This window comes from Mauremys reevesii, linkage group 25 (assembly GCF_016161935.1).
Source record: "Mauremys reevesii isolate NIE-2019 linkage group 25, ASM1616193v1, whole genome shotgun sequence".
Classification (NCBI taxonomy): domain Eukaryota; kingdom Metazoa; phylum Chordata; order Testudines; family Geoemydidae; genus Mauremys; species Mauremys reevesii.
Window position 1 is genome coordinate 14,901,549 of NC_052647.1, and position 24,144 is coordinate 14,925,692.

The 24,144-nt window shown below is 68.2% G+C and overlaps 1 protein-coding gene across 7 annotated transcripts in view; it reads right to left on the bottom strand.

The window, feature by feature from the left end:
* Positions 1-327: 327 nt before the first annotated feature.
* FMNL3 (formin like 3) overlaps positions 328-24,144 on the bottom strand; it is a 50,011-nt gene continuing 26,194 nt past the window's right edge. The window contains exons 5-27 of one of the 7 annotated variants that reach the window (XM_039514667.1): positions 21,759-21,842; positions 20,257-20,409; positions 17,861-17,969; positions 17,201-17,277; positions 16,535-16,628; positions 16,176-16,250; positions 15,584-15,694; positions 14,971-15,120; positions 14,402-14,503; positions 13,793-14,045; positions 13,642-13,710; positions 12,773-12,897; positions 11,743-11,945; positions 11,194-11,428; positions 8,229-8,297; positions 7,429-7,509; positions 7,050-7,179; positions 6,510-6,670; positions 5,460-5,561; positions 5,066-5,155; positions 4,396-4,507; positions 2,339-2,544; positions 328-2,290 (exon numbers count right to left, since the gene is read on the bottom strand). In XM_039514667.1, coding sequence (XP_039370601.1) covers positions 2,354-2,544; positions 4,396-4,507; positions 5,066-5,155; positions 5,460-5,561; positions 6,510-6,670; positions 7,050-7,179; positions 7,429-7,509; positions 8,229-8,297; positions 11,194-11,428; positions 11,743-11,945; positions 12,773-12,897; positions 13,642-13,710; positions 13,793-14,045; positions 14,402-14,503; positions 14,971-15,120; positions 15,584-15,694; positions 16,176-16,250; positions 16,535-16,628; positions 17,201-17,277; positions 17,861-17,969; positions 20,257-20,409; positions 21,759-21,842 — 2,776 coding nt within the window. In that variant the 3' untranslated portion in view covers positions 328-2,290; positions 2,339-2,353. Of the gene's footprint in view, positions 2,545-3,946; positions 4,066-4,395; positions 4,508-5,065; positions 5,156-5,459; positions 5,562-6,509; positions 6,671-7,049; positions 7,180-7,428; positions 7,510-8,228; positions 8,298-11,193; positions 11,429-11,742; positions 11,946-12,772; positions 12,898-13,641; positions 13,711-13,792; positions 14,046-14,401; positions 14,504-14,970; positions 15,121-15,583; positions 15,695-16,175; positions 16,251-16,534; positions 16,629-17,200; positions 17,278-17,860; positions 17,970-19,687; positions 19,752-20,256; positions 20,410-21,758; positions 21,843-24,144 lie in introns of those variants that run through there. The other 6 variants (XM_039514669.1, XM_039514668.1, XM_039514670.1 and 3 more) reach the window with 6 other exon arrangements.

Genomic DNA, 24,144 nt, shown 5'->3' on the forward strand with positions numbered 1-24,144 from the left:
GCTCACGGGGTGAGTCACAGCTCGGCCTTGGGCCCCACCTGTGCACTGGGGGGACCAACCTGCCCCACTTCCATCATGGCTGGTTTCACCCATGAGTGTGTCGGAGCCGGGCCAGTCCTGGCGGCTGGCAGGGAGGGCTCTAGCTGCCCCCCCCCACATGCTGCGAGGGGAGGGGGAGGGTGCTGGGTAAGCTTCCCCAGCACCAGTGCAGGCCGAGCACATCTCAGGCCCCAAGGCTGGGGCCAGGCTCAGCCCGGCTTTCCCAGGCCGCGGCTGGGCGGATCCGTGGGCTCGCCCGGCATTAGGAATGGTGCACAGCAGGCTGCATACAACAGTCAGTATATTTCACATGTACAAAAAGTCTCACCTAGCTACAGAGCGCTGCTGGCGCAGCAAGGCTGTACCCAGTGGGGCGGGCAGCGGCCCCGCTCCAGCCACCGCCTGGGCCTTGGTCCCTTTCGTTCCAATAGTGTTCGTGCAGCCCCGGGCGCTGGGGCAGGAGCTCAAGGCCCAGGGCTGCGAGTGAGACAGGAAGTGTGTGGGGTAAAGTGCTGGTCTGCGCTGAAAGATACCCGGGCAAAGTGTGTGTGTGGGGGGGCTAATTCCCAGCGCAGCTCCCTCCCGGGGTTCGGAACAGCCTCCCATGCTGCTGGCCACAGACGAGGACGAGCATGTGGATTAGCTCTTCCAGGCAGGGCACGGCTGCTGCGGGGGCAGGGTGAGGGCTGAGGCCTTGTGCCACGACTGTGACGGGGGGTGAGCGTCTTTGGTTTAGTGGCTGCCACAGCACGTGTCCTCCAAGGCCCACGTGCGTTGCTGGCGGGGTGCTGACGTGCCCTCCCCCACGCTGGAGCTGAAACGGGTTTGCAGAGTCTTTCACAGCCCGCGTGCTCAAGGGAGTTTGTTTGGTTCAGGTGGCTGGACCAGGGCCCACTGGGGCACTTCACTGATGTGTCCCACCGAAGTGCCAGGAGCCCTGCAGCAAGCTGCCTGCCCTGCCCTGGCTGTGGGCCGGGGGGGGGTGCAGGGGGTCAGTTCCCCCAAGAGACTCTCCTGGGGGTGGGCAGTGTCAGGGCAGAGCAGAGAGGCACCAGGCATGGCAGACCCCAGCGAGCTGGCGCGGAGCAGAACGAACGAGAAGGGTGAGTACAGCCGTTGCTTTGCCAAGGAGACGGGCGCAAAGGCCCAGTGCGGGGCGCGGCAGTGCCCACTGCACTTAGTATTTGGTCTGGCTTTTTCCCTACAGAAGAGCCCACCCCTGTTTGTCAGGGCAGGCCCTGGCTGAGAATGGGGGCAGGGCACACCGAGGCCCCAGCCCACCTTTAAGGACTGGCCTTGAGGCGCTACCGACTGGCGCGGCAAGGAGGAGGCAGCACGGCTTGATGCCGGGGAGGCAGGGTTGGGAGAACATCCCTGGAGCCGGGGAGGCTCAGGCCTAGCTTGGATGGTGTTACTCCGGCCTCAGGCGTGAAGTTAATTCAGGTCCAAATTGCAGTGGAAGCTGGTACCCAACTCCCTGCAGCATCCTGGCCGCCACCCTAGCTGGGCCCCATCTGCCCCACCAGAGAGGGGCTCTCCTGCTGGGCAGGAGCCGCCAGTCAATGGCCGGGCGTGGCAGGAGCTGCCCCTGGGAGGAGGACACAGCAGGCTGGGCTGGGCTGGCCTAGAGAAGGCTTCTGGGTTTAGGAAAGTGGTTCCCAGCCCTGGGCACAGCATTACTAGCTCCAGCACATGCCCAGTGTCAGCCGTACCCAGCCCTGGCGCCCCCCCACCCCAGGGCCCGCGATGGGAAATCGGCCCATGGGCGGTGCAAGATGCAGCCTTGTGCCTGCGGAAGGCCCGCCTGGGAGCTGCTTGGCTTTGATGCTGGAACATCACTGCCGGAGGGCATTTAAACAGCCACGGCTGCCAAGCAGGCCGGGCCGGCTCCCACCGCATCCACCCTGCGGTGCCCCTTCCAGGCCAGGGGCCGCCCCGCGGGGTCAGCTTCTGCCTATGCGGCCGTGGGCTGGAGCGTTTCCGAGCGGCGGGGAGCGGGCTGGCTGCCGCTGGCAGGAGCTGATAAAGGTGGGAACAGCCCAGGCCCCCAGGCTGTGCTGGCTTGAGACCCACTGGGCTGCTGCAGGATGTGGGGGGAAATCGGTCTAACACTGCTCCCCAAGACTCAAAACACAGGGCCGGGGGGGCCCCCAAACCCAGCGTCACGGCCACTTGAGCCCGAGCGCCAGGGGTTTCTGCAGCTGCCAGTGTCCTGCTGACGCCGGGGGTCTCCCCTGCCTGCCGGCCCCGGCAGTGCCGGCCAGTCCTGTCCGCGAGCCTGGCTCCTTCCCTGCCCCGGAGGTGCAGGCACTCGCTAATACTGTCGCTCTAAGGCACTTCCCAAGGCACAGAGCCAGCCTCGCCCGAGGTCCCTTTGGTCCTTCAGTGCGGAGTCGGGGCAGGGGGCAGGAGGGGCAGGACAGAGGCCCCTGGGGAGAGTCCCAGCGGATGGGTCCAGGCTCCGGCTGGCGGCGTTGGCCCGTCTGAGCGGCCGGGAGTGAAGGTCTGTGAAGGGGAGAGAGAGGGTGTTAGGGACGGGGGAGCAGGGGCCATGGGCAGGCCCGAGTGCCCGTGCAGCGGCAGCTACTGAGAGGTGCCCAGCTCTGGGGGGTGACTGCAGCCACCCGCCCCTTCCCTCCTGCAGCAGCGTCTCCAGGCTGGTGAGACCAGTGACCCCACCCGACCCCCAGCCCCGCCCAGCAGAGACGCCACACCTGCTTTGCATGCCTGGGAAAAATCAGCCCCACCGCGCCCCTGGCAGCTCCTCTGTGCTCTGGCCGCAGAGTCCTGCCTGGGCAGCACCCTGGGGTGGGGCACTGCGCCAGGCTGCAGGGCCCTTCGCCCAGCAGCGCTGGCCACGCGGGGCTCATTTAGGCAGAAGTGGCACAGCAGGTTAGAGCTGGGAGGGAGGGGGGGGTCTCTTATCCTCTGCCCTGGCCAAGGAGCTAGAGGCAGATTGTTCCTGCTGCTGGGGTGGGACAGAAACAAGGGGGGGGGCGCAGGACCATGCCCCATTCCAGAGCTGGGAAGCCCCACAGGCCGGGGGGGGCTGGTTTAGGGGTTCGACCTCCTTGCTCCGTCATGTTAAGGGCCGCAATCCCGTTTCACCCCCACCCAAAGCATGACCCCACCCCCATCCCCCGAACAGGGGAGGGGCACAACCGCTCGCTGTGGCAGCCCGGCCTTGCCCAGGCTGCCAGGTGCTGTGAACTCGCTCCACAGAGGGGCAGTGTCACGTGGGAGCAGCCACTGAGCTGGATTCTGCAGCCCACCCACCCCCGAAGCCCCCAGCCCCCCACATCCAGCGTCGGGCTCAGCACCTTCCTCCTGATACACAGCCTGTCCCCACGGCTCCACCGACGCCCCTCCATGCACTGGGGCAACGAGCCAGTCCCCCCCGTGCAGACACCGAGCCCCCTTGGGGGGTGCATTTAGTAAACTACTCTACTGCGTTAGCATCGAGGGCGCATGCTCCGGGATGGGGGTGCATGCAGTGCCAGGCTGGGTGCCCGTCAGCACAGGTGCGCGGCCATCGGGGGTGGGGGGGAATGCAGACAGGACGCTCCGTCAGGGGGCAGGATGGGGGTGCATGCAGTGCCAGGCTGGGTGCCCGTCAGCATAGGGGGTGTGGTGGTCGGAAGGGATGCAGACAGGGCGCTCCGTCCGGGGGCGGGGTGGGAGGTACATGGAGTGCCAGGCTGGGTGCCCGTCAGCACAGGTGCGCGGCCATCGGGGGGAGGGGGGGAATGCAGACAGGGCGCTGCGTCCGGGGGCAGGACGGGGGTGCATGCAGTGCCAGGCTGGGTGCCCGTCAGCACAGGGGGTGGCAGTGGGAAGGTGCCAGTGCATGCAGGACGGGCTGCTCCGCCCGGGGCCATGCACGGGGAGCAGGGCTCAGGGGCGATACCTTGGCAGGGCGTTACAGCGCCCGGGGCTAACAGTTAGACTCATCGTGGTGGGACGGGTCGCAGAAGAACCTAGAGCCCCGTTTGGCGGATCGGGCCGTGAAGGGGACGCTCTTCAGCACTGCAGACGTTTGACAGAGACACGCGTCAAAGCCCGCACGGCCGCGCCCATCCCGGCCCCCCACCCCAGGGAGCAGCCACGGGCGTCCCCGGCTGGCGGCTAGCAGCACCTCAGGGCCGGCGTTGCATGTGTCCGTGGCACGAGATGGCTCCTGCCCCAAGCCAGCTTCCAACCAACCAGACGTGGCACCGCGAGGGGCCCCCAGCAGGGCAGGGGCAGACCCGGGAACAGGACCCAGGCGTCCTGAGTCCTGGCCCGGCGCCCCAGCCACTAGGCCACGCTGCCTCTGGGGCTCCCCCAGCACCCGTGGGGGGTGAGGCGGGCACCTACCCGTGATGATGTCCTCGATGGTCCCGTCCTTGCCCTCGTAGACAGGCCGGTGCTCCTTGGCCTGGCGCCGGCGCAGCTCTGCAATCAGCTCCTGCTGCTGCCACTTGTTCCGCTGCAACGGGCACGGGGTGGGTGAAGGGCTGGGGAAAGGAGACCCACCCCTCCCCCTGAGATGGAGCCCGCCCGGCCTGTACCGTACTCCCCACCCCTCCCGGGCTGATCCCCCAGCCTGTACCGCCCTCCCGGGGATGATCCCACCGGCCTGTACCCCCACCCCGGGCTGATCCCCAGCCTGTACCGCCCTCCCGGGGCTGATCCCGCCCGGCCAGGACCCCCCCCCCCACGGCGGATCCCACCGGTAATCCCCCCACGGCGCCAGGCACATCCGGCCGGCTCCCCCAGAACCGCCTCCGGCCCACCCCCCGCACCCTTCCAGGTATGCAGGATGGGAGCAGTGTCACCCGTGGGTGCATGTGTCCCGTCCCTGCAGCCCATCCCATGGAAGAGAGTATGATTCATGATCCCCGCCACAGCCATGACACCCCTTCCTGGGACCCGCCTTCAGCTTTGTCCCTGTGCCGCTTGGCTCGACGGGTGAAGTGCCATAGGGATGTGGGGGGGAGCTCCGGGCTGTTCCCCCCCCCCCCCCGTACCAGCAGCCCCTCCCTACCTTCTCCAGCTTCTTGGCCTCCTGAGCCAGCATCTTCTCCCGCAGCACCTCCTCCTGCTTCTTCCGCTGCTCGTTCTCCTGCTCTGCGTCCTGCGGCACAACGGGGGGGGGGGGTGTGTGTGTTAACGGGGGGCAGCCGGCAGGAGCAAGCCGGGCAGAGGCGGAGGGAGAGGGCAGCAGGGCACCACGGATGGCGTAGCAGGGCAGGGCAGGGCAGCCGGGCTGGGTCCAGGAGCAGCAGGGCGGCCAGGGAGGAGCCGAGCAGCAGGGGCAGCCGCTTCCCGTGTGGGACAATGGCAGGAAGGAGCCTGCCGCTGCGGCCTGAACCCAGCCCCAGGGTGCAGAGCGGGGAGGGACCCGGGGGGGGGCCGGCTCTGCAGGGGGCTCCACTCACCTTGTAGGAGCGGATGAAGCGGACGAAGACAGGGAAGAACACAGAGGGGGGCATCGTCTTGGGGCTCTCGCCGAAGTAGCGCACGACCGTGTTGTAGGCGTCCTGCCAAACAGGATCTTAGCAAACTCCACACGCCCCCCGGCCCCCAAGGCGCATCCCTACACCAGCCAGATGGCCAGAATTTCAAATGCTGTGACGTGCAAAATACCATCCGGTCCCACATGGGACGTGCACACAGTTCTGGTGCACAGCGTGTGTGCACAGCTCCCGCCTGGCTGCACGCTAGATGTGCACGTGGGTCTGGTGCACAGCACGTGTGCACAGCCCCCGCCTGGCTGCACGCTGGATGTGCACACAGTTCTGGTGCACAGCGCGTGTGCACAGCTCCCGCCTGGCTGCACGCTGGATGTGCACACGGGTCTGGTGCACAGTGCGTGTGCACAGCTCCCGCCTGGCTGCACGCTGGATGTGCACACAGTTCTGGTGCACAGCGCGTGTGCACAGCTCCCGCCTGGCTGCACGCTGGATGTGCACGTGGGTCTGGTGCACAGCGCGTGTGCACAGCTCCCGCCTGGCTGCACGCTGGATGTGCACGTGGGTCTGGTGCACAGCGCGTGTGCACAGCTCCCGCCTGGCTGCACGCTGGATGTGCACGTGGGTCTGGTGCACAGTGCACATCCACCCACACGCTGGCACACAGGTCTGCCCCAAGAGCATTTCTTAGCGCCTGCTTTTTAGTCACGAGTCCCACAACTCAACCGACAGGCCCGGGGCGTCAGAAGGGGCTCGCCCCAGGCCCTGAGCTCGCGGGGTGCTTGTGGGGGCCAGAGGAGGAGTCGGGGGGAGAACCCCATGCCTGGGCTGCTGCTGCTCACTCCATAGCTGCTCTGGTACAATCCCAGCCCCTGCGAGGGAAAGGAGACCCCCCGAGACAGATCCTGCCGCTGGGACCCTGGCAGGATGCTCTGCCCTGCTGCACTGGGCCAGCCGCCGGAGAGCAGCGCCCCCCGAGCTGTCCCGCCCCGCCCCCAGCCTCCCCCACCCCCTCACCTCCGCCGTCTTGGCGTCCTTCTGCAGCTTCTCCAGCCGGCCCTCGCTGGCGCCCAGGAAGCTGCGCAGGACGCTGTTGTCGTGAATGCTGCACTCCCGCCGGATCAGGTCCATGCCGCGCCCCAGCTCCTTTACGTCCAGCAGCACGTTCTCCAGGGACACTGCGGGGGGGGGGGGAACGGGGGGGTCAGGGGAAGAGACATCCCCCTCTGCTCGGGGACATGCCGCTGGGGGCGGGTGTCCGGCTAACGGGGGGGCAGGATCCGCAGCAGGGTGGGGTGCAGCCCCCCGACAGGGACGGGAGGGGCTCGGCGGCCAGGGGAGGGGAGAGCTTTAACCCTCGGGAAAGCCACACGTCCCCCTTGATCGGCCCATGGCGGGCTCAGCCGCTGGAGCATTCCCGGGCCCGGGCTGGGCCAGGCCGGCGGGAAGCAGGGCGAGCTGCAGAGCCCTGTGGGGCTGGCTCCAGGGCCCAGGGATGGAGCCCCGAGGCTCCCCAGCCACTGGGGGGGAGGAGGGGGGGCAGGGCAGCTGCTTTACCTGCTGCTGCCTTCTCCACGAAGTGCAGCTCCTGCCAGAAGGTGGCCAGGTCCGGGTACTTCTCCCGCACGGTCAGCGCGATGAAGTGCAGCAGCGTCAGCTTCCGGTCTGTCGACTTGGTGTCCAGCAGCTTCGGGGAGGGGAGCAGAGTGAGGGGGGGGGTCAGGGCTGTGGTGGGGGGGGGTGCACGGGGCCTCGCTGGCTTGCACCTGCGCATGTACACGTGCAAATAGACACACGTGGAAGTAGCTGCACAAACATGCACCTCGTGTACAAAGCGTGAGCGCACTAGGGTGCGTGCACCGATCGGCGTCCGTGCACGTGCACGGGTGTGCACGGCCAGCAGCCTCGACACGCAAGCGGCCCAAAGGCTCCTTACCAGGTCCAGACTCTGCAGCTTGAAGCCGTAGACGCAGCCGCGTTTGCTGCTGTTCATGTAGTTGCCCAGGGCCAGGATAATCTGCAGAGGGACCCGCAGGGCAGGGTCAGAGACACGAAACCAGCCGCCAGCCAGAGCCTGCAGGCAGCCCCCGCGTCCCTTCCCACCTCCTAGCCCAGAGCAGCCTCCTGCCTCAAGCGTCAGCTGCCAAGGGGAAGCCAGGACTCGGGTTCCCTTCCCAACATGCCAAGTGAGTCAGCCCCTGGGCCTCACCTTCCCCGTCTGTAAAATGGGCCTAGCCCCCAGCTCCCTTCCCTGCTGCAGTCACCCAGCCGGGCTCCCGCCTCGTCTCCGTGGCCCCTAACCCAGCTCACTGCCCAGGTTCCAGCCCCAGCACCTGCCTGGGGCTCCCACCGGCCGTCCCCCCAGACAAGGAGCAGCTGGCAGGTCGGGCAGCGCCGGGCTGCAGAGAGAAGCCTAAATCCCCAGGGACCTCCCGGCAGCCACGCCTCTGCCTCCTGTTCTACCTGCTGAGCAGTCCCAGGCCAGCGCCAGGGACACCCCTCCGCCCCGGGCCCCCCGTCCCGCCGCAGGGAGCGGGGCCGGCCACGCGCCAGGACGCCTCCGCCCGGGCCCCGTCCCGCCGCAGGAGCGGGCCGGCCACGCGCCAGGGACGCCCCTCCGCCCCGGGCCCCCCGTCCCGCCGCAGGGAGCGGGGCCGGCCACGCGCCAGGGACGCCCCTCTGCCCCGGGCCCCCCGTCCCACCGCAGGGAGCGGGGCCGGCCACGCGCCCGCTCACCTCCAGCACGTGCTTCAGCTTCTGAGAGGCCTTGACGGAGGCCGAGGCAGCGATGACGGCGTTGAGTTGCTGGAGGGGCAGGAGAGGGACCAAATCACCGAGTGTCACGTCCGCTACCCCGGTCTTGGGGGGTGGGGGCAGCACATGCCCTTAGGTGCACCCCAGGGGCTGGAGCCAGCGGGGGTTTAACTGGCCCCCAGGACCTGGTGCCATCAACGGCCCGACGCAGCGTCGCTGCACTGAAGCCAATGGGGCATCACCGACGAGCCCAACCCCTGGCCCTCCCCTCCCTCGCCTTGGCGGTCGAATCCTCAGTTCCCATAGCCAGGTCCCCGGGCACAGGACTCGGGCCGCTCTGGGCGGAGCTCGTGGCAGGGCCAGGGCCACGGGCCAGGGGCCGGGCTCCAGCGTGGGGCTCGGGCCGCTCTAGGGCGGAGCTCGTGGCAGGGCCAGGGCCAGGCTCCAGCGTGGGGCTCAGGCCGCTCTAGGGCGGAGCTCGTGGCAGGGCCAGGGCCAGGCTCCAGCGTGGGGCTCAGGCCGCTCTAGGGCGGAGCTCGTGGCCAGCCCAGGGCCAGGGGCCGGGCTCCAGCGTGGGGCTCGGGCCGCTCTGGGCGGAGCTCGTGGCAGGGCCAGGGCCAGGGGCCGGGCTCCAGCGTGGGGCTCGGGCCGCTCTGGGCGGAGCTCGTGGCAGGGCCAGGGCCAGGCTCCAGCGTGGGGCTCGGGCCGCTCTAGGGCGGAGCTCGTGGCCAGCCCAGGGCCAGGGGCCGGGCTCCAGCGTGGGGCTCGGGCCGCTCTGGGCGGAGCTCGTGTCAGGTCCAGGGGCGGGGCTCCAGCCTGGGGCTCGGGCCGCTCTGGGCGGAGCTCGTGGCAGGGCCAGGGCCAGGGGCCGGGCTCCAGCGTGGGGCTCGGCCGCTCTAGGGCGTAGCTCGTGGCAGGGCCAGGGCCAGGGGCCGGGCTCCAGCGTGGGGCTCGGCCGCTCTAGGGCGGAGCTCGTGGCAGGGCCAGGGCCAGGGCCAGGCTCCAGCGTGGGGCTCGGCCGCTCTAGGGCGGAGCTCATGGCAGGGCCAGGGCCCAGGGGCCGGGCTCCAGCGTGGGGCTCGGGCCGCTCTGGGCGGAGGTCGTGGCAGGGCCAGGGCCAGGCTCCAGCGTGGGGCTCGGGCCACTCTGGGCGGAGCTCGTGGCAGGGCCAGGGGCCAGGCTCCAGCGTGGGGCTCGGGCCGCTCTAGGGCGGAGCTCATGGCAGGGCCAGGGCCAGGCTCCAGCGTGGGGCTCGGGCCGCTCTGGGCGGAGCTCGTGGCAGGGCCAGGGCCAGGGGCCGGGCTCCAGCGTGGGGCTCGGGCCGCTCTGGGCGGAGCTCGTGGCAGGGCCAGGGCCGGGCTCCAGCGTGGGCTCGGCCGCTCTGGGCGGAGCTCGTGGCAGGGCCAGGGCCGGGCTCCAGCGTGGGGCTCGGCCGCCTGGGCGGAGCTAGTGGCAGGGCCAGGGCCTGGCTCCAGCGTGGGGCTCGGGCCGCTCTGGGCGGAGCTCGTGGCAGGGCCAGGGCCCGGCGCCAGCGGGGGGCTCGGGCCGCGGGGGCGGAGCTCGTGGCAGGGCCAGGGGCCGGGCTCCAGCGTGGGGCTCGGGCCGCTCTGGGCGGAGCTCGTGGCAGGGCCAGGGCCAGGGCCAGGCTCCAGCGTGGGGCTCGGGCCGCTCTGGGCGGAGCTCGTGGCAGGGCCAGGGGCCGGGCTCCAGCGTGGGGCTCGGGCCGCTCTGGGCGGAGCTCGTGGCAGGGCCAGGGCCAGGGCCAGGCTCCAGCGTGGGGCTCAGCCGCTCTGGGCGGAGCTCGTGGCAGGGCCAGGGCCAGGCTCCAGCGTGGGGCTCGGCCGCTCTGGGCGGAGCTCGTGGCAGGGCCAGGGCCGGGCTCCAGCGTGGGCTCGGCCGCTCTGGGTGGAGCTCATGGCAGGGCCAGGGGCCAGGCTCCAGCGTGGGGCTCGGGCCGCTCTGGGCGGAGCTCGTGGCCAGGCCAGGGCCAGAGGCCGGGCTCCAGCGTGGGGCTCGGGCCGCTCTAGGGCGGAGCTCGTGGCCAGGCCAGGGCCAGGGCCAGGGCCAGGGCCGGGCTCCAGCGTGGGGCTCGGCCGCTCTGGGCGGAGCTTGTGGCCGGCCCAGGGCCAGGGCCAGGCTCCAGCGTGGGGCTCAGGCCGCTCTGGGCGGAGCTCGTGGCAGGGCCAGGGGCCGGGCTCCAGTGTGGGGCTCGGGGCGCTCTGGGCGGAGCTCGTGGCAGGGCCAGGGCCGGGCTCCAGCGTGGGGCTCGGCCGCTCTGGGCGGAGCTTGTGGCCGCCCAGGCCAGGCCAGGCTCCAGCGTGGGGCTCAGGCCGCCTGGGCGGAGCTCGTGGCAGGGCCAGGGGCCGGGCTCCAGTGTGGGGCTCGGGGCGCTCTGGGCGGAGCTCGTGGCAGGGCCAGGGCCGGGCTCCAGCGTGGGGCTCGGGACGCTCTGGGCGGAGCTCGTGGCAGGGCCAGGGGCCAGGCTCCAGCGTGGGGCTCGGGCCGCTCTGGGCGGAGCTCGTGGCAGGCCCAGGGCCCAGGGGCCAGGATCCAGCGAGGCTCGGGCCGCCTGGGCGGAGCTCGTGGCAGGGCCAGGCCAGGGCCGGGCTCCAGCGGGGGGCTCGGGCCGGTCTGGGCGGAGCTCGTGGCAGGGCCAGGGCCAGGGCCGGGCTCCAGTGTGGGGCTCGGCCGCTCTGGGCGGAGCTCGTGGCAGGGCCAGGGCCAGGCTCCAGCGAGGGGCTCGGGCCGCTCTGGGCGGAGCTCGTGGCAGGGCCAGGGCCAGGGGCCGGGCTCCAGCGGGGGGCTCGGCCGCTCTGGGCGGAGCTCGTGGCAGGGCCAGGGCCAGGGGCCGGGCTCCAGCGTGGGGCTCGGCCGCTCTGGGCGGAGCTCGTGGCCGGCCCAGGGCCAGGGGCCGGGCTCCAGCGGGGGGGCGGGGCAGGGCCCGTACCGGCGTCAGCAGCTGGAGGTTCTCGTGGAAGTTGCCGAGGAACGCCATGATGGCCATGCGCTGCCCCAGACGCTCCACCTTGCTGAAGTGCAGCATGAACCGGTCCTCGTCCGCCAGCTCCTCCAGCGGCTTGCGCTCCTTCTCGTACTGCCGCAGCAGCTTCACCTCCGCCTCCGTGGGCAGGAAGCGCATCAGGCACTCCACGAAGTCCACCGGCAGCGTCTGCAGGTCAAACCTGCCGGCCAGGCGGGACCCGTCAGCGCGCGGGGGGCAGGGCCGCCCCCACACCGCCAGCCCAGGGCCGGGGCAGTCAGGGGAGACGCCCTCCCATTTACCCTCCCCGTACCCGCGGCAAAGCCGCCTGCTCTCCCCTGAGGCTGGGGGCGCTGCCTGGGCCCCTCCCTCCCCCGGCCGGGGGGGGCACTGGGGGTGAGAGGCTCCTGCCAAGCACTGGAGCCCGGGGAGGGGATTCCAGCCCCCGCGTTCCCAGAGGCTGGGGGGCAAAGCAGGGGCTCCCCGCCCCGCCCCGCCCCGCCCGGGGGCACCTACGTGTGGATGGCTCTGCAGATCTCCTCGGCGCTGCGGCCTGCCTTGCGCAGCGTGATGGCCAGGTTCTTCGCCCGGTTGGCCTCCAGCAGCGTCACCTTGCTGGCCGCCTTGTGCGAGGCCTTGTTCTTGGCGCAGACCAGCTCCACGGCCGGGCCCTGAGCTTTGGTTTTGAAGAGCTCCTCAAACTTGTCCAGGTCCAGGTCCTGGTGGGGAGCGGGGAGAGCGTCACCTGGCAGGCCCTGCCCCACGGCTCCCAGCCAGGCTGGGCACCCGAACCAGGGACACCACTGCCACACCGGCCACGCGACCTGCCAGCCAGGCCTGGGGGGACCCCGCCCGGGAGCTCCCTGGGGATCCCTGCAGAATGGGGGGCAGCACCCCGCTAGGGACTGCTCACTGCCTCCCCGGGGGACCCCCCGCTAGGGACTGCTCACTGCCTCCCCGGGGGACCCCCCGCTAGGGACTGCTCACTGCCAGCCCCGGGGGACCCCCCGCTAGGGACTGCTCACTGCCAGCCCCGGGGGACCCCCCGCTAGGGACTGCTCACTGCCTCCCCGGGGGGCCCACGGACGGGACCCCCCGCTAGGGACTGCTCACTGCCTCCCCGGGGGACCCATGGACGGGACCCCCCCCTAGGGACTGCTCACTGCCAGCCCTGGGGGACCCACGGACGGGACCCCCCGCTAGGGACTGCTCACTGCCTCCCCGGGGGGCCCACGGACGGGACCCCCCGCTAGGGACCCCCCGCTAGGGACTGCTCACTGCTATCCCCGGGGGACCCACGGACGGGACCCCCCGCTAGGGACTGCTCACTGCCTCCCCGGGGGACCCACGGACGGGACCCCCCGCTAGGGACTGCTCACTGCCAGCCCCGGGGGACCCACGGATGGGACCCCCCGCTAGGGACTGCTCACTGCCAGCCCCAGCCCCAGCGCACCGCTGCCCCCAGGATGGCAGGAGCACCCTGGCCCCGGCTCCGTGAGCTCCACTCCCCCTCCCACCGGGATGAGGCCCCCGGCCCTGCGCCCACCTCCAGGATCCTCTCGTCGTCCAGCTCACTGAAGACGGTGCCACTGATCTGGTTGGGTTTCAGGGCCGTCCAGTTAAAGACGGGCAGGCGGAACTTGGTCTTGATGGGCTTCTTTATCCGGATGGCTGGGGACAAGGGGGCAGGGAGGGCGTGAAACCGCCTCGCTCGCAGCGAGCCCACAGGGCCGGTCTGTGGCCGGCTGCACTGGTGGGCTGGGGGCCGTGCCCCTCTCTCCTGCCCTCTCTGCCCAGGCTGTGGGCTCCCTCCATGGGTCAATTGTGTAGCTGATGGGCCTTAATGGGCCATCAAGCAGGCTAGGCAGTGCTACCACCACCAGAAACACAGCACAGATTTGTAATACAGACAGTACAGAGCCAATACCTGTAACTTCAGCTACAAAATGATACAGACACACAGACCCCATAATCATCCCCAGCAACCCCTAACCGGGTCTTAGACACCTTATATCACCCCCTTTAATAAGATCTGGTGCCACTACAGGACCTTGGGTTGCAACCATGTTCTATATGGTCCCAGATTCTATCAATAACGTCACAGACCCCCTCCCCAATGGGACCCCCTGCCTATCCCATGGGAGACCCCCTCCCCACCTGCCCTATGGGAGATCCTCCCCGCCTGTCCCACAGGAGACCCCCTCCCCAATGGGACCCCCTGCCTATCCCATGGGAGACCCCCTCCCCACCTGCCCTATGGGAGATCCTCCCCGCCTAACCTACGGGAGACCCCTCCCCGCCTGTCCCACAGGAGACCCTCCCCAATGGCCCCTGCCTGCCCCATGGGACACCCCCCCCAGTGGCCCCGGGACCAGCACTCCGTTGTCGCCGCGCCCTAATAGGGACCCTTCCTACCTGACAACCCCACGGTGAGGACGACGGAGGGCGAGGCCCCAGGCAGCGGAGGGGCAGGGGGGCACTTGTCTGTGGGGAGAGAGGGAGAGGATGAGGTGCTGGCTGCTCCGGGGGCACCTGGCAGCAATCCCAGGGCACGAGCTGAGCTTACCTGGCAGTGGCGGGGCCGGCGGGGGCACAGGGGGTGGGGGAGGTGGGGGCGGGGGGGCAGCCTCCACAGGAGGCAGGGCCGGGAGGCAGATGTCGTAGTCAGGGACGTCTCCTTCACCCTCCAGGGACGGCAGCGGGTCGCCCCCCGGCTCCCCGGGCTGGCAGGGGCCGCAGTGCCGCCGGAAAGCCGCCTCCTTCTCCTTGATGATCCTGCGCAGCGTGTGCACCTGGTGAGTCGTGCTCTCGAAGGTCTCCTGTACCCGCAGAAGGGGGCGGTTAGGGCTGCGTCCCCCCCACGAGCCAGATCCTGGCCCCCATGTCCGGAGGGGCCCTGAGCCCCAGAGCCCCGGCTCCCAGAGCTCGGCATGGGGCCGGGATCGCGGCCCTCAGCGCTATGGAAAGGGGCCGGGCCGACGGATGTTCCCACCAGCCCCCCCGCTGCTCCCCAGCCCGCTGGGCGTCTCCGCAGGTGAACAGGGGCATGCTGGGAACGGGGCTGGGACGGGAGCACCCTTGGCTCATGGCAGACGAAAGGCTCAGGGCCCCATTGCTGAGCTGCTCGGCCCCATCCCCCCGGCCCCGCGTTCCCTGGCCCGATCCTGCCCCACACCTTGACCAGCTCCAGCTCTTTCTCTCGCTGCAGTAGCTGCTTCTCCAGCTCCGCCACGCGCATCACGTTCTCGTTCTCCAGATCCAGCAGCTTCTCCGTCAACTGCAGAAAGAGCACGAGGCAGCTGGTACCGGGGGCACAGGGCAGCGCTAGGAGCCGCCGTACACCCTGTCTGCCGGCTGCTGGGTCTGCCAGGACCCAACGGGCAGCCCCACACCCCCAGCACAAACAGAAAGTGAAGCCCCCTCCCGCCCCATGGAATCTGCCCCCCGCCCCTGTGACTCCTGGGGGAAGTCTGATGTTCCCAGCCACCCAGGGAAGAACCTCTGCAGAATCCCCTCGAGGGTGATGGCCGAGAGCACCCCACACCTCGGCCCTGACCCCCGGCGCCGGTTCCAGCCAGACCCATCCGCCCAGGCAATCCGCAGATGTGAACGCAGACGTGGGAGTTGGAGTCGCCCCCTCCCGGTGCTGCCAGCACCCTGCTGGGAGACGGCACGCAGGCCTGGCAGGGTGCAGAGGCTGGGGTGGGGACCCAGCCCGTGGTGCAGACGGGCCGAGATGCCTACGTGGGAGACGTGCTCCTCCAGCTCCTCCACTTTCTCCAGCGCCACATTCTTGGTCTCCGCGTCCTCCAGCAGCCCCCCCACGTCGAAGACGTTGTCCAGGTAGGCCTGAATCTGCACCTGCAGCTTCTCGCTTTCCGTGTGCCGCGACTTCTGTGGGGGGGAACTCGGCGTCAGGGCAGCAGAACACCGTCCGCCCACCCGTCTCCCTTCCCCTTGGCAGGCCGCCTGCCAGCTTAGAGCGCCCGCTTCTCCCCAGCGGCACGGTCCCCTGCTGCTGCCTTCCTCTCGCGTCGCCCATCCCCATGTCACAGAGAGGGAAACTGAGGCCCGGTGAGGCTGGAGAGGGAGGGCGGCTGCCCTGCGTGAGCCTGGGGGAGTCACTTCCCCTCTCTCTGGGCCTAAGGATCCTACTGGGGGCAAGAGCAGGCCTGGGGGGCAGATCCCCCCCACCTCTGCCTATTGCGCCTCATTCTGAAGCAGCCGGTGCTGGGCCCCGGGGGGGACTGATGCAGCCTGGCCACGTGTCCGTCTCCTCCATGCTACCGGGGGGCCTCAGGCTACCGCGATGCACCTGACAGAGGAGGATCTGGGGTCTCAGTGCTCCCGACTCTACCTGCAGGAACTCCTCCAGGCCCAGCTTGGTGAATTCGTACTGCAGGTGCACCCGGAAATTCATGTCCTCCACCGAGTGCACCACAATGTTGATGAACTGCATGCAGGCCACCTGCAAGGGAGGGGGGGAGTCACCGTAGGGAATGGGGGGGCAGGATACCCACACCATCCAGCCGGCCTTCGGGGGTGGGGGTGGGGTCACTGGGTGGGTCTGGGATCCAGGCACCAGCCAGCCGGCCTCTGGGGAACAGGGGGTCTCTGGGTCTGGGATCTATACACCAGCCGGCCTTTGGGGCAGGAGTCATGGGGGCAGGATCCAGGCACCAGCCGCCCGGCTTTTGGGGGACAGGGGATCTCTGGGTCTGGGATCCAGGCACCAGCTGACCGGCCTGGGGGGGTGGGGATGGATCACTGGGTCTGGGATCCAGGCACCAGCCAGCCGCCCTTCGGGGCAGGAGTCCTGGGGGCGGGATCCAGGCCTGCATGGGCAGCTGTTCTCCAGTGCCTTGGCTGCCAGGCACTTGCTGGAGCCCCGCTGGGAGGGCAGCGCTGGCCCCACGCTCCCCAGGTGGGGGCTACCCCCGCCTGCTCACCATGAAATCGATGTTGCTGTCCTCGTTCCGGAAATAGTCCATGAGCTTCTCAAAGCGGTGCGTCTCTTTGCAGACCTGCAAGGCGCCCGCAGACGGGTTACCGCCTTACGCACACAGCTCTCCCTAGGCCCCTGTGCCCATCCCCCCGGCATCGGGGCACGGGCTGCTCTCCTGTCGGATTAACCCCGGGATCCCAGGGCAGCTGCTCTTTGCTGCAATGGGCTGGACAGAGCACCCTGGCCCCATTGCAGCCGCCTGGGCACCCCTAGAGATGGGGCAGCCCATCCCCCAACAGCCAGTCTCTGCCCCACAATGCCCGTCCCAGCCCCCGCAGCTCCTTGCGGCAGGGCCGGGCTCACCTCTTTGAAGTTGTCAAAGGCAGCGAGAATGATTTCGTGGCCTCCCCTCACCAGGCAGACAGCCGCCAGCAGCTCCAGCACCAGGGCCTTGGTCCTAGGGGACGACCAACGGGCTCAGTGACTCACTCCCCCACCCACAAGCCCTGCCCTGCCGGGACACAGCCCAGCCAGGATCCTGCTGGCCTGATAGCAGCAGAGTCTGCACCGGGGGCTCCTCTCTCTGCCCGGGCTGACTCCCAGGCTGGGATGAGAGTCCCAGAGAGCCCAGGCGGGTGCCAGGTTCCCGCTACCCTGACCTGGCAGGGATCGGCAAGTCCAGTGTCTGCCAGCTGCTGCGGGCACCGTCCCACGGGGCCTGGACTGAGACCCATCAAACTCATTTCACACTCTGGCCACCCAGCTGCCGATAAGGCCTGGGCTTGATGGGAGCCAGCCGCCTGGAGGGGAAAGGTTCTGTCACCCAGCAGCTTTCTGCTACGGTCTGTAATCCCCACGCTCTCCCCCGGCCCGGCCCGGCCCCGCTCCTCGCTGAGACAGGCCCAGGGAGGGTTCTCGGCCCGGCGGGGAACCAGGGAGGGGACGCAGGGCGGGAGTCAGACCAGCCGGGAACCGGCCCCCGATCTGCTGCTGCTCTGCCCGGGGAAGGGAGCGGCACCCGCGCCTTACCTGGGGTTCTTGTTATTCAGGCTGAGCGCTATCTCGTTAACGGCGTGGGGATGGGACATCACCAGGTTGAAGCCGTACTGAGGAGGGAGGGAAAGGCAGAGAGCGGGGCGCTAGCAACAGCAGGATGGGCAGGAACGGGGGTCCGGGGGAGGTGGGGTTCCCACCCCCGACACACAGCCCAGCCCCTTTGCTGCTGGGAAGCAGAGGCTCCTCCAGGGCTGCAGGAGGACGTGCTGGGTTTCATCCGGAGCAGCCCGTGGGCTCTAACCAGCTACCCGTGCCCTCCCCGCTTGCTCAGAGACGTCATTTTTTCTCTCTCCTATAAAATTCCCCAAGTTCACGTTTTTTGCACCAGGGGAAACTCCAAGCCAGGTGCTACCTGCTGCCCGGTTCCAAATTATGTAACAGCTGCTACAGCCGCGCCTCGCAGGAGCAACTGCCGGAGTCTGGGAGTTACGCACCCTCCTGCTTCAGGGCAGCTGCAGCGACTGGGGGTCAGGAGGGGAGGAGACCCCATTGCCCCCCTGCAGGGATTCCTGCCCCTTCCCCTGGGGACAGGTGCAGGGGCTCGACACAGGCCGACGGCAGGGGCAGTAGCCGCTGAGGAGGAAGCCCCATGTCCCCTCCGTCGCCCCCAAGTCCGTGGTAGGTGCCGGGTACCTGGTAGTTCATGATGGCCCGCAGGCACATGATGCAGACGTGGACGTCGTCCTTCTGGCTCACCAGCCGCGAGTTCTTCAGAGCCTTCCTGCTGGGCAAAGTGCTGCAGCTGCCAAAGACATGGCAGCCTGCGGTCAGCGAGCCCTGGAAGGGGCTGCCTGGCGACCTCCGAGCCGGGCACCGCCAGAGCACGCGAGCTCCTGAGACTCTGACTCTGGCAGCGTCCGGGGGCTGAAACCCGACCGAGCACCTCTGAGCCTCTGCCCCACCTCCCCTAGCACCTCCGCCAGCACAGCCGCCTCCCCCGCCCGGAGCTGCACCGGCCCCGCCACGCCCTGCACCTCGTGCCAGCCTCGGCCCTCGTGCACAGGGCGAGCCAGCGCTTTGCACGCTCCTCAGAGCGTACGGCGAGGGGTCTGCACAGGCCCAGCCCTGGAGAAATAACAGGCCCCAGCTGCGGGTACCGAGCCATGGAGCATGCACAGCCCGGCCCCTTGCACCAGCGTGAGACAGTGGAAGGTGGGGAGGGCACATGGCACACTCCTGCTGCACTGGGATCCGAATGCTGCTGTGCCAGCCCCACTGGTACTAACCCCCGGCCAGCGTGGCAGAGCCCCACGGGCCACGCCAGGCCGGGAGGAGTCTGTGTCCTTCAGCCACACTGCCCAGCCTTGCTGCCCGCAGATGCGGTCACGGAGGAGCCGATCCTCACCCGTCCTGTCCCAGACCCAGGGAGCTCAGCATCTCGACGGGGGGAGGGGAAGGACCGGCCCAAGTCACGCAGCAGGTCGGTGTCCTGAGTCCCAGCGCAACGTCCTGTTCGCTAGGCCACACCCTCACCTGTGTCCCCTCCCCCCTGCTGACAGCTCCCAGCCCCTGGCTCTGCTCGGGGCGATTCCCGGCTCCGGGGCAGGCAGGGCAAGGCAGGCAGATGGGAGGGACAGGGCAGCAGGGAGGGCACTCGCTGGTCACAAGGGTAGTGCAGGGTCCATGGAGGGGCAGGACACATGGGGGGCCACAGGGCAGAGCAGGGGAGGGTGAGCACAGAGGTCTGCTGGCGCCGGAGGGGCAGGGGGATCCCACAGGGAATATGGATGCGGGCGCAGAGGGAGAGGGAGGCAGAGTCGCGGGGCCGGGAGGTGGAAAAACCAAAAGGGGAAAAGAGAAAGAGACGCGCATGCACACACGTGTACGAACAGCCAGCTGCCACACGCATGCACACACGTGTACGAACAGCCAGCTGCCACGCACATGCACACACGTGTACGAACAGCCAGCTGCCACGCGCATGCACACACGTGTACGAACAGCCAGCTGCCACACGCATGCACACACGTGTACGAACAGCCAGCTGCCACACGCATGCACACACGTGTACGAACAGCCAGCTGCCACACGCATGCACACACGTGTACGAACAGCCAGCTGCCACGCGCATGCACACGTCGACACACGTGACTGAACACCAAGATGTACATGTCCACTCCACACACACACATATGCACTCCACGCACACTCAGACACGTCCACTCCATGCACACTCACGTGTGCACACTCGTACACTCACACACATGCACTCCACGCACACTCAGACACGTCCACTCCATGCACACTCACATGCGTGCACACGTACACTCACACACATGCACTCCACGCACACTCAGACACGTCTACACCCGTCCACGCAATGTCCACCCCCATGCGCGCGTGCACACACCCCCATCCACTCACACGCACACCCCCATCCACGCCCCTGCGGCTGAGCAGAGCGGAAAGGCGCAGGGCGTGGTGGCGGCCCCGGGGGGCCTGGAGCCGGCGGGTACTTACCCAGCGAGAAGTGGGGCAGGCACAGCCAGAGGACAGAGAGAGAGAGCACAGGCCAGAGAGACGGGCAGGCAGAGCGAGAGGGAGACGGGCCCTGGAAGCAGAGAGGAGGGCGCGTTACTGACCCCCCAGTGGAGGCAGGACACGGGGCTGGCAGCAGAGAAGGGAACAGGCCGGCCCTGGGAAGCGAGAAGGGGGCACATGTCTCGGGGGGGGGGGCGGCGCAGAGGGTGCGTAGCGTAGAGCAGAGCAGGCAGATGCAGAGTGGGGGGGAGCGTGGACCATGGGGGGGGGGGGCGCGTACAATAGGGCAGAGCAGAGGGGGGTGTACCAGGCAGGCGGGTACGTACCATGGGGGGGGGGGAGTATCATAGTGCAAAGTTGTGGGAGGGAGTGACACACCGCAGGGCACAGCGGGGGTGTGTGTGTAGGTACCATAGGGTGGGGGAAGGGCATATACGTGCCGTAGGGCGGGGGAGAGGGTACATACCATAGGGCGGCAGACGGGGGGTACATACCATAGGGCGGGGGAGAGGGTACACACCATAGGGCGGCAGACGGGGGGTACATACCGTAGGGCGGACTGGCGCGCAGAGCGGGCGAGGCTGTTGGTGAAGGGGGCAGACAGGGTTATGGGGTGTTGCAGATCCTCGATGGATCTGCTCCAGGATTTCAGCTTTTCTAGCGCGCCGTCCTCGCCACTTTCCAGACCCTCAAAATCAAACCTGGGCGGGAGAGGGGGACACACGCACGGAGGCTTCATGGCAAGCGGCAGAGCAGGGCCGCCTGGGCCGGCCCGGCGCCCGAAGCTGGGGGCACGGGGCTGGGACTTGCGTGCACTAGCGAGGGCTGCAAGCGCACACTGACTCGTAAGCAGCATGGCAGGCGTAGCAGCTCGAGCGCGCTCCTGCTCGCAGCAAGCGCCCCGGCACCAGGGCAGAAATTCGCTTCTCCTCCAGGGACTCCTGCTTTCAAACACCTTCCCCGGAGCAGCCAGCCACCCCCAGGCCTTGCAGCAGGCGGGTCTGCGTGTCAGGAACCCTGCAAATATCACGGCCTTGTATGCCCGGTGCAGAGCCTGCCACGGAAAAGCCCGGCCCCTGTTCAAACGCTCTTCTCCGCCCAGCGAGCGACCAGCTCGGCCCTGACCTGGCACACGTGTGAAGGCGACTTGCACCAGCAGGGCTAGCGTCTTAAAATGACAGGGGGGTGGGAAATCCCATGGCTGGGGCATGAAATGGCCAACAGTGGGGCAGCGAGAGGGTCACAAGGACAATGGAGACTCTCCTCGCCCCTGTATTAGCAATGAGCGGTGCCAGGTGCAGAGCACTTCGGCTCTATTCTGCCCTGCCCTTCGCCACCGGAGCCAGGGCCCAGAGAAGGGAGAGCGGGAGCAGGAGCGCCCACTCCCCTGCCTCGAACACACGCACAAGAGGACGTCCGAAAGGGGCAGCAGCAGAACGATCAAAAGAAACGCTCTCTCAGCTGGCGTCGTCGGCCTGTGGAACTCACCGCCACAGGAAGTCGCTGAGGGCAGGAGCTGATAGCTTGGGGGGAGGGATAGCTCAGTGGTTTGAGCATTGGCCTGCTAAACCCAGGGTTGTGAGTTCAATCCTTGAGGGGGCCACTTAGGGATCTGGGGCAAAATCAGTACTGGGTCCTGCTAGTGAAGGCAGGGGGCCGGACTCAATGACCTTTCAAGGTCCCTTCCAGTTGTAGGAGATTGGTATATCTCCTATTAAGATTCAGTCTCCTGCTTCGGGGCACTGGCCAACCTCTAACTCTTAGGGTCAGGATGACACCTTCATGGGGGGCAGATTAGCCCACTTCTGCCAGCCGTGGGAGTCTCACGCCTTCCCCTGAAGCACGTGGGCCAGCTGGCCCTTGGCTCGGAGCCAGGCGGGAGAATGGAGCCCAGTAACAGCGGGTTAGCTGGGATCACACGGCCTTTACCCTGCACTGTTCAAGAGACCCAGTCTGACAGGGCACCTGCAAAGCCCGATCTCACCCGCTCTGCCCAGGGGGACGCGGAGTCGCAGCTGCCCCCAAAGGGCGCCCCAGACGCGGTACTCACATCACAGCACACTGCGCAAAGGAGAGATACTCCACCAAGACGTCCAGGCCTTTGTTCTCGTCATTGAGAAACTCCCGAACCCACCTGCAGAGCGGAGCAGAGAGCGAGTCACCCCGGGCCCGCGAGTGGACACGGTGCCTAGCGCTCATGCTGGCCTCCAGCCCCGGGCGAATTTCAGCCACGGTCCGGAGCCCCCCCATCAGGCGAGAAGCCAGCGGTGCCGTGCCAGGCCAGGAGACCCTAGCAGGGAGGAGTACTGGGCTGGAAAAGAGACAGGTCCTTGGGGCAGGGACCTCGGGGGCCACTGACACCCCCCAGCACGGTGTGATCACACCCAGCCCACACCCCAGAGCCAGGGGGAAATCAACACCGTAACGCTACAGCGTCGCCATGACGATAAAGGGTCCATTGACGTCAGTGGGGCTGCACACGCCACGGAGCCCGGCGAACAGAGCTCAGGGTCCTGCACCCCCTTGTCCTTCCCGCCCGGGGCACGGCGTGACCTGGCCACGCAGGCGCGGCCGTCCCCCGGGCCCCGATTCTCCGCGTGACCCCGGCCGTCACTCCTGACCACATGCAGGCAGGGACCCTACGGCTGGATTTAGGCAGCCGCCCGGTAGGCTTTGCAGACAAAGCCGCAGGCGGCAGCAGCTGCAGGGGCCGAGGCCCCTGTGAAAAGCTGGCCCTTGGTTAGCTTTGTCCTGGGGCAGTTTCTGCTCACGGGCTGAGAACCTGGCAGAGCCGAGGAATTCAGGGTTAAGCCGCCCTCGGCCCACCCTGCTACAGGCACCTGCTGTGGCCTGTAGATTGCAGCCCCTCCAGGCACCCCCAGCCGTCTGGCTGTTATCTGGCAGGGCCAGAGCCTTCGGCTCCATTCTGGGTTGCTCTGGAAAGTGGCTTCCCCACCCCTGCGCCCCCAAAACGCTCGCAGGCCAATTTCTCCTCCCCTGGCTCAGGGGTTTCTGTGCAAGGAGCTGCATGCTGGGAACTCTACCCGGCACACACGTCCTGGCCGTGCCCGCGGTCTGCGTGTGCGTTACCTGACAGGGAGCAGGGGCGGCGGCTCTTCAGGCAGGGCACGGCATGGCATGCACGTGTGTTATGCAACTGGGGGCACACGTGTGTGCATTACTGGGGCAGGACACAGGCATGTTAGATGATTCCACACGTGTTATTTGATCAGAGCACATGCCTGCATGTTAGTTGGTGGGGGTGTGCACACGTGTGTCATGGGGGGTGCATGCACACGTGTGATTGGGGGTGCACACATGCGTGTGACATCGGGGTGCACACACGTGATGGGGTGCACACATGCGTGTGACATTGGGGTGCACACACGTGATTGGGGTGCACATATGTGTGTGACATCGGGGGTGCACACACGTGATGGGGTGCACACATGCGTGTGACATGGGGGGTGCACGCATGCGTGTGACATGGGGCGGGGTGTGACATTTTCCAACGCGCGGTGCTGGGGGCTGTGTGATCTGGCACGAGTCAGACCCCAGAGCTGTCTCGGAGCCGTTTCTCCTGGGGGGGGGGAGGGGCCGGCGAGCCCGCCCATTTCCTGTCTGTCTGCGCTCCAGGCCTCGCCCCCGGCTCGTTTCCTGTCTGAGGCCGTGCTGCTATTTTAGGGCTCTCGGGGGGGTTAAAGGGCACCTGGGCTGGTGAAGACAAACCCAGCAGCTGCTGCAGGCCGGGGAGGTGACCCCACGTGGACCCTGAGTGGGCGCATGTGCTGGCGGTAGCACGTGTCAGCTTGTGTGTGTGAGTGTGCACACGTGTCTGTGTGCGCAAGGCCACGTGTGTGCATGTTTGTGCACAAGTGTGAGCGCGCACACGCAGGGCATGTCTGCATCAAACCTTCCTGCTGCCCCTGGCCTCAGCAGGTCCAGGACTGGCCCCAGGGAGAGACGGGCAGGCAGCCTCCTCCCCACCCACTGGGCCCCTCTCTGCCACCCCGCCGGCGGCGCCTGCTAACCCAGCCCCCCTGCTATATGGATGAGACAGAAACTCTGGGGAGAGCAGAGCCTGGCCAACGTGCGAACTGCCGCCTCGTGGAAGGCCTGTGTGGAATCCAGAGCCGGGGCAGCGCTGCACTGACCCCCACAGGAGATCCTGCTTTCGCCAACCTCTCAACAGAAACTCCCCAAAGCAGAACAAAGACCCAGGGTGCCAATGCCTTGGAAACCCTGAGGCTGTGTGGCTCCGGGAAGACGCCACAGCGGAAGAGACAGGGACACTCGGGAGGGGGACCAGCCTAGGTCACAGCAAGCTGACCTGGAGAAAGAGAAACAAGCCATGGCTGCAGCGCAGGACCCTGGACGCCCCCGACCAAAGAACGCTCTGGGGCGCTGGCGAAACCGAGGCAGGGAAATGCAGGCAG